The sequence below is a fragment of the Choristoneura fumiferana genome, chromosome Z, assembly GCF_025370935.1.
Source record: "Choristoneura fumiferana chromosome Z, NRCan_CFum_1, whole genome shotgun sequence".
Taxonomy (NCBI): domain Eukaryota; kingdom Metazoa; phylum Arthropoda; class Insecta; order Lepidoptera; family Tortricidae; genus Choristoneura; species Choristoneura fumiferana.
This window is the reverse complement of record NC_133472.1, coordinates 933,103-942,055: the sequence shown is the minus strand read 5'-3', so window position 1 is coordinate 942,055 and position 8,953 is coordinate 933,103. Positions and strand designations below refer to the sequence as shown.

Here is an 8,953-nt window from a genome sequence, read left to right as displayed (position 1 = left end):
GCGTCCCTCTCGCTCTTCGTATTAAATAGTATTTTGTCAGATCACGAACTTCGATTCGGTTTCGGAGTAATTCTAGAAAAACTTCTATTTCTAGTCGCCTATCCTCTTTTGTCGAACTACGAGTCGAATTCAGAAAAACTGAAGTAGCTTTTCTTTACAAGAACATTATGCCTATCCGCCTATCCTCTTTACTGCTCTTTACGCAATATAATTAAGTACGGTTTTTTTAATCTTTACCTTCGAAATAGTAAGTACTACGCTAAGGTACTACCTGCAGGGCTACTACAAAATTCAAAACTCGAAGTTTGTGTCGTGCGGTCCCTCTGACACTTATACTATTTAATACGAGAGCGAGAGGGACGGTACGATACGAACTTCGAGTTTTGAGTTTCGTAGTAGCCCTGCTGTTTTTGACTAAAGGGAAAGAAAGAAAGAAAAGATAGAAAGGATGGCAACACTGCACTGTAATGGGTTCCTTTTGGTTTTGGTTTGTGTGTGTCAAAGAGGTTTGTGTTGTACTTGTACTGTTGTGTGGAAGTTGCGTGTGTGGGTTTTATTTTTAATTTACTTTGCACATCGTCGAAAGAATGTAATAGTGTGTAATAGTGTTAAGTATTTAGCTTTGACTCGAATCTACTGTATACCTATAAAATATACTAAAATGCCTAAGCAAATACAATGTTACTTAACATGAGAAACTGAAGTTATTCCTTGACTAAAAATACTTTTTTATTGTGATACTATGTTGAGGTCAGTTGGTGCAAAGTGTGACGGTGAGGTACCCAACGACCTCGAGCAGCGCGAAAACATGCTACCAACGCCTGATGCCAAAGGAAAGCCCGAAACAGCCGCAAATCCTGCCGGGAAGCAAGAAAAACTCGATGCCAAGCAAAAACTAGCGAAGACGACCCGAAGCCTAGGATAGTGCTCACCTTCCGGTCCGAAAAACAGGAACACGCAGCAACAACATGAAAATTGTTTCTTCCGAGGAGAAACACGAGGAAATCTCTCCTAGACGCTCTAGTCGCATTCGTGTCCCTGTTATGTGGGATTCTGAGGAAGAAAGCGAATTCGCGTCACCAAGAAGGAAAAAGCGGTAAGCAGACCCGTCTCTGAGAACGATGAGACTTCTGATGGCAGCACACCCAAGCGTTCCACTCGCAGGCGGAGCAAAGAGTTCTCAGATAGTGTCATAGCTAACGCAATTGCTAGGAAGGAGAAGTATAACGAGCCAGGCCCTACCCAGCGCCCGTATAGACGCATCAAGCCGACCTCCAAAGTCCTCGGTAACAAGGAGCTACGTTGGTTGCAGTCCGCATATAACTCGCAGGAAGCAGATCTCATAGAAAGATGGGAAGACGGTGTTATGACACGGAGGTCTGCGCGACGTAAGAGCTTTGAAGCTGTGGAGGAGAAGAAGAGTGATCGAGGGTATGATGAAGAAGAAGACATGGAAGGCGAGGAGATGGAGTTAGAAGGTAATGTTTTCATTTAGCCTTTCATAGGTTTGGTCATTAGAAAATAGTAAATATCACTAGCTTATTCATTCAGCAGCATTTACAGAACACCCTATTGCATATAGTACATATTTAATAGTATGATTGGGAATCCTAGGCTTGACTTCAGTGAGCGCTGGAAAGCGAAAAAGCTGCCCTGGATCCTCTGCTGCGTTGACTTGTCAGTCCACATGAACCATCAGCCAAACATGTTCTCTACAACCCTAAACTTGATAATCGTTTGCATGTCACAAAACATTAATGCCAATAGACGTGTCTGACAACTTGAAAGTTCAACTAACAACATATTCATTTGATAGGAACTTGTTTAAATATTGATAGACCACTTATATGGCTGATGGTACATTGGGATTTTCTCTTTGTATGATCTTGCGTTTATTGGTTCTCTTTGTACATAAGGTGAGAGTGAAGTGCAATCGCACAATGTCAAGAAGCTGAAGCATCTCTGTGAGCTGGGGCTCCGCGCTATCAACCCTACGGGCATTGACGAGAGCAGCCAGACGGCAAAGATGGGTAAGAAACAATTTTAATAATATAAGTCTATTCAACAAGGCTTTAGTAGTCTATTTCACTAAATGTGACTATGTCAGCCTCATGGGGAGCCTCAAGATACATTTTACACACTCCCTTGCACCGAAACCTAGTCTCTTGATGCATAGGCCTGTCTAATGAAGTTGTAAATCGGCATTGCTTCTTCTGAAAGTGGTTGATTCATCAACACATTTACACCTCCATTCAAGAAACCCATACCATTTCAGATACCTGTTTCTAAATGTCAGTCTTAAAAATACAATACAATTAAAAAAAATCATATAAATATCCAAGGCTCAAGTGCTAATATTGTTCTGTGATATTTTGTTATTGCTAATATAAGCTATCCTAATTTACCTTAGCATAAGATAGCAGTTTTCTCTTTGCTAGTGTTTATTTAATTTAACTTCATTTATATGCATAGTTATTTCTAGTTAAGTCAGTCAGTTTTATGCCTAAAACACAGGATTCATCCTCTATACTTGGTTTGGATAGGTATTTAAGTAAATGACAATACAGACAGAATATATTTCAATACAGAAATGTAAATGTTTAATAGTTTAATGGGGGAATTTCAATATTTAAGACACAATTGAGTTAAATGAACTAAAATAATTTCCTTGCTCACCCGCAACCTTACGATAGCTAAGCTTATGCAAAATATGCGCGTTCATGCAGTTCCTCCACCTCCACACTGTAAGAACACACACAAATCACACAAACCCATCTATCACCACCACCACACTACACTGACGCGTTTCGAACTCAACCAGAGCTCATTTTCAGAGTGACACAACCGTACACCATGCTACCAGTTGTTAGACTCAACAACTGAGTAGTAACAACGGAGTCTAACAACTGGTAGCATGGTGTACGGTTGTGTCACTCTGAAGATGAGCTCTGGTGGAAATTATTTTAGTTCATTGATATGGACCTCCGCAAAGTAACGCCTGATTCAATAAATTACCAATTGAGTTGTTTTGTTTACATTTAGTTTTCTGTTCACTTTTAGTTTTATTAGGCGCATTTTTTTTTATTGTAAAACGTATTTTGAATATAGACTTATTGTTACTATTTTACAGTGACGAGGACATGGATGCAGACATAGACGAGGACCAAGAACTGGACGAGGAGTTGATCAGCAAGCTGGCTGAGGTTGAGACCGGCTCTGACATCAGCGATGACGACGAGGAGTTCTACTGCTCCACGTCGGTCAGCAAGCGGCCGAGGAGGTCCACCAGACTGTGCTCGGGGTATGGGGGCGAGAGCGAGCAAGCTGCTTCACCAACACCTAGCGATGCCAAGTGAGTGTCACAAACCTCATTGTTTCTACCAAAAAAAAATTAATCTAGATTGTTCAGCAGATTATTTGGACATATTTGCTAATAGGAATAGGGTATTTGACAATTGGATATTTCTGGGTAGAAGAATAGTAATCTATTTAGTTGGGTGACAAGCAAGTCACAAAAAAAATTGGTAAAATATTAACCTTACGATGTTATGCATAAGTTTGATTATCCCTCGTGACTTTAAGTGATAATGAGGGCTATCGCGAATGAATTCGCCACTAGAGGCGCTAGTGTAGCGTGAGGTCTCCGAAATGTCAAATCTCATAGTTTTTGGGTGAGCTACGCGGGTTTATTTATAATTAGAATAATTTTGTGAATATTTTGCAGTATCTGAAATTAATTATGGCAATTATGCGTTACGGGGCTATGAATGTCTGTGTTTTGAGACAGTTTTGTCTTTCGTAAACCTTTGTCCTCCCTTTTTTCCGAACAAAACGGGGACTATGCAACACTGTGGCATGCTCGATATTTTTATGGTACGGTTTTAAGGTGTATTAAATATGATTTTAATCTAAACTTAGTTTTCACGCCCGTAATAACAGACTTTGAAAGCCATACTTAAAAACCTCACGCAACAGTGCGCCATCTAGTGAGACATAAAACGATAGCCCTCATTATTGACTTTTGATTCTCACCCGACGATTTAGTCTGTCAAGCGCGTCACAGTTCATAAGTCGGGACCCATTACGTCCAGGGTTCAAGGATATATATCAATGGATATACATCATGATATATATAGTATGTTTAATATTGAATCACATATGCTTTATTTTATGAATGCAGCATACACCAGTTAAATGTTTTAGGGCAGGGTTTCTTAAAATGTTTGCGGTCACGGACCACTTTCACAATTTTAAAAATTCCATGGACCCCTGTTTAAAAATATTTTTGGCAATTTCCTAATGAATATGTTTACAGACTGACCTACTGCGGACCCCTAGGGGGTCCTGGACCCTACTTTAAGAAACCCTGTTTTAGGGAGACATACTATTATTGTGTGAACGGCTGAACTGTGTCGAACACGCATGTGTCACAGACGCATTTACACGTGCCGCGGGGCGTTAAAAGGGAGTTGATTCTTCTATAATGTAGTCGCCAGTCATAGTCTATGTCCCGTATGGTATCCCCTGAACGTGTAACGGGTACTTAATGTCGGCAGATCGCAACCGCGTCGCTCCTCAAGGAAGCCTAGAGCCAATGAGCCCTATTTGTCTGAAGAAAACGAAAGGTAATGATAAAGGATGGCCGTTTTTCCATTAGCCGGCCGCTTTGGGCTTAAAACCACTAAATTTCATAATACCTTGTTCACTAATACCCCAAATTTTCAAATTACCATGGGCTCATAATACCTAAAATGTCAAATTGTCTCTTGTATTATTGTTGTTGTTGTTGTTTCTTTAAAAAAATATGGCTCTGTCCATCGGAGGACAATTTTGCCAGTGGCTAGTAGTTTTTGCCGTTGTACGGTAAAAAAATTCTAGAAAACGAAATATGAGAGGTAATGGTGGATGAACGATGACAGCGCGAATCCATCAGTCGTCTCTTGTATTAATATGAACGAAATTCATTATGACTTTTACTTAAAATGTCATATTGTCTAAATACCTAAAGATTGAAATGCACAATTCATTAAAATACCGAATGACAGAAATGACAGCACACAAAAGGCAAAATGCCTAATTTTTTTTCATGGGTGGTGTTTGAGAAATTTGATGTTGATTATTGACTTTTAGTATAGTTCCTGTTCAACGTTCACATTTAGGTATTTTAACTTTTGGTTGTTTTTAAGCATATGTTGTTTTGCCATGAAAGTGATTTTGAAGTTTAGGTATTATGAGACTAAGGTATTTTGAATTTCAGCCATATTAAGATTCCGGTGTTATAAGAAAACAAAATTAGGCATTCTGCAATTTAGTTATTTTGAGACCAAGAAGTTTTGAAATCTGGGAATATTGATAAAAAGGTAAAATGCAATTTAGAAGTTATAAGCCCAAAGCTTCACTTCAGTGCCGGTGCTGGGCCGGCTCATGGTAAATAAAACAGCCGATGTCTTGCAAATTGGCTTTCAATTGTTTAAGCGTAAACCAGAAGCCACAAGGCTGTCGAACACACGTGCAATCACAATCGCTTTCACCACTTCACTCCGTCACACGGTAAAAGACGGGGGTAGAAAGAGATGGTGAATGCGTTAGCGAAACAGCGCGTTACACAATGAGGGTTTTCCGACAGGCGAGAAATAAATAACGCTAGATGGTGAGGTCCGTTTGACGTTTCAGTCTTGCTTGCGATTGGCTCATTTAGTTGTTTATCCAATCACAAACATGGCGCAAACGTCAAACGAATCTCACGATACTAACGCCATCTAGCGATATTTATTTGTCGCCTGTCGGAAAGCCTTCATTCGGCCTTTGTACGGCAGCGGGTTGGGAGCGCATCAGGTCGGGAGTGCGGCGGATCTTTTTAAGTGGTTGAATACACCGTGTTTTTTTTTTATATCCGTTCCGGCAGAGGACTATAATTAACTTACGAATTACCTGATAACATATCAGAGATTTTGTGATGTTTGTTTGGTTTTTGTTTTTTCTTTTTGACTATTATACATATAAGTATTTTGTTAATTTAATGACAGCGTTTAGTTTAATTTTGTTTATTGTTTCATTGTTTTTTTTTTTTATAATTTGACATGATCTGACATTAAATATTGCCATTACTTGATAACTAGCTTTTCAAAAAAAAAAACTATCTTTTTTTCTTGCATATAACAGCTTCACATTCATTGTTAATTGTTAAAATGTAAAATAAACAAATTTGACAAGTGACATTGACGTGACACATAAGAGAGGCACCAAAAAAATCCACATTAAAATTTCTTTTGCTAAATATATGTGAATTAAACACGGATTAGTTATGGACTCTGAAAAAAAATCATAAAATAAAGACCTTTACGCTGTTTTACTGCTAATAATTAATTATGTTAACACTTGATTATCTTTAAAACAGTAAGTTAGCACACTAGTGTCTTAGAGAAATTAACTTCATTTGGCCTGTACATTGTCCCCTTAAAGTTAGCGGATATCAAAAATAACACGGTGTATAAACGTGACTTCGCCAGCGAGCGCTGGTCGGGTCGTTCCCGGGTGCCGCGGTGTGATGTTCATATACATACAGCCACGTAAATAGGCCCGCTGTGGTCCCGATTCGACCCACTCCCGACCCGCCGTCCGATATGGTTTACGCTTGAATTACTAACTATTTAGCTGCTACGCACTAACACGAGGACTGGTTGCACTAACATATAGTACATTGCTATTTTTTACTAGCAACAGTGAAAGACTCCTCCTTTGCTTCTAGTAAGGTTCGGCCGAGACTGCTTTTTTAATCTCGGGCGAGACCGATTATAAAATATATATTTTCGGCCGAGACCGAGACGCAAAAAAAAAGTACATTTGTTGGCTGTAGGGCGTAATATTTTATATGGCTAGGAATGCCCATACTTAATAATATTAGCGTTTCGCAAGTTACTCTTGTTAGCGGGTGTCAGTAAGTTGCAAGTACCAGACGCACGAGCCCGGGCGAGGCGACCAATCAAAATCCCAAGGAAAGCTTGTGTCGCCGCGGAGTCCCGGTGGCGGCCGAGAAACTCGGCTATTTTGGGCCGAGACCGAGACCGACATCTCGGCCCGATTTTTGGCCGAGATTTGACGAAACCGTCAACATTTCTAGAACCGTCTTTTACATACATACGGAGCTCAGTCCCTGGATTTAGGATCATAGAACATATTTAAGATCACTTTGATCAAAGTCTATGCTCGCGAAACGTACATTTCCCTAGGCTGCCTGTCCTGGAGTGGAGCGAGGCAGCGGAGCGATGAGTGAGATAAAAAAACACCAATAGAATTGCATAAAATCTCCGCTCATCTTCAGTGGTCAGAGAGTTGGTAATTATCTTGAAAATTCTTACAAAAGCGGGATCGGAGCGAGGATGCGAAGAGAGAAAGAGAAGCGGGAAAGCGGGGAGGAGAAGCCAGATAGATAATGATTTAGTTAGATTTCAATATTTAATACACCAATTGACGTTGTTTTGTTTACATTTAGTTAAACAACTATCCAAACCGAGTATAGGGTAAGTATCTGAAAACGCATCGCAGATATTCAACGCGAAATAAAACAGAGGGCCTACTCCGTAAATCGAAGTTCGTATTGTACAGTCCCTCTCGCTCTCGTATTAAATAGTATAAGCGTCAGAGGGACGGAACGACACGAACTTCGATTTTCTAATTTCGTAGTAGCCCCGCAGCTTGCTAACGTTCGCAATCGCATTCAGCATCTCTATCTACCCTCGTCTTATACCGTGTCACAGTAGAAAGGAATGGTGAAAATGATTGTGATTGCGAGCGTTACAAACGTTAGACAATACGGACCATTTATTTCGTAATAAACAGCTTACAGCGGCAACATTCCCGGAGCGTTACAACTTAGGGATCTTTAAAAAACGAGCCTACCAATTCCTTAAAGGGTCGGCAACGCACCTGTGATTCCCCTCGTGTTGCGGGTGTCCATGGGCGACGGTGATCGCTCTCCATCAGGTGACCCGTCTGCTCGTTTGCCCCCTCGTTTTATAAAAAAAAACAATATTTCGGGCTGATTGGTTTAAATGAACTAAAATAGATAAAGCTAGATTCTCCAGTAAAATTGTGGCTGAACCCTACATAGATTAGGCAACGAATTCACACGAAAAGTATGTTTCGAAAAATCTTACGTGAGACGAAAAAGGGGGAGGACTAGAGGCCTCACGATATCTCACCATGGAGGAGAGGGGGGTCGTAAATACAAAATAATTGCTTGACATAGGAAACCCCCTGATTGTCATTGAATTAAAAACAGGTTTATTTACGCACGCACTGCTTCTCTGCACTAGCGCTTCGAAAACTTTTACCGAGTCACCGATATTTGGCAGTTGTCTCACCGCCGGCGAGGAAACGATTGGCTATCGACTATTTTCTCGCTCAAGAAACGAACAAAAGATATAAGATCCTGTGTGAGTAAAGGAGACATATATATTGATAGTTGATCGCTGGCGGTTCACACTGCCGGTGAGAACTCGCTCTTACACCTTTTGTCGCAGCGACAGGAGCTATAAAACTCGCTGAGCTATAAAACTAGCTCAGCGATACTCGCTCAGCGCTGTTAGCTTGGCGGCCGCCCGGCTCGAGCGAGTGGAGCGATTAATCGCCCGTCGTGCTCGAACACTCGCTTTTCACTGCTCGCCCACTTGTTTCTAGTTACTCGCTCTGCTCGCTTCTCGCTCATCGTCGGTGGTGGGACAAGTGCCTTTGGCTGTCCTCTGCAACAGGGCTGTAAAATGCGCTTGTATAAAGTTCGCTTGACAATGTGTTACAGATATAGTGCATTATGGTTTTCCATCGTTTATTGTCGGGAAAACCTGCACAGCTGTATTTTTTTTATTTTGATAGTTATGAATGAAAGTTTCAATCGTTTGATAGGTACAAGGCACTTGTCTCACCGCCAGCGAGGAAACGATTGGCTATCGACTAT

At 40.7% G+C, this 8,953-nt stretch overlaps 1 protein-coding gene across 1 annotated transcript in view; it reads left to right on the top strand.

Annotated features, from left to right (window-relative positions):
- The first annotated feature begins 742 nt into the window (after positions 1-742).
- The window catches only part of LOC141440461 (histone-lysine N-methyltransferase EHMT2-like), a 35,607-nt gene continuing 27,396 nt past the window's right edge, over positions 743-8,953 (top strand). The window contains 8 exon segments of the mRNA XM_074104979.1: positions 743-750; positions 834-946; positions 949-1,034; positions 1,067-1,478; positions 1,917-2,015; positions 2,018-2,030; positions 3,131-3,352; positions 4,557-4,625. Of these exon segments, the coding sequence (XP_073961080.1) occupies positions 743-750; positions 834-946; positions 949-1,034; positions 1,067-1,478; positions 1,917-2,015; positions 2,018-2,030; positions 3,131-3,352; positions 4,557-4,625 (1,022 nt within the window).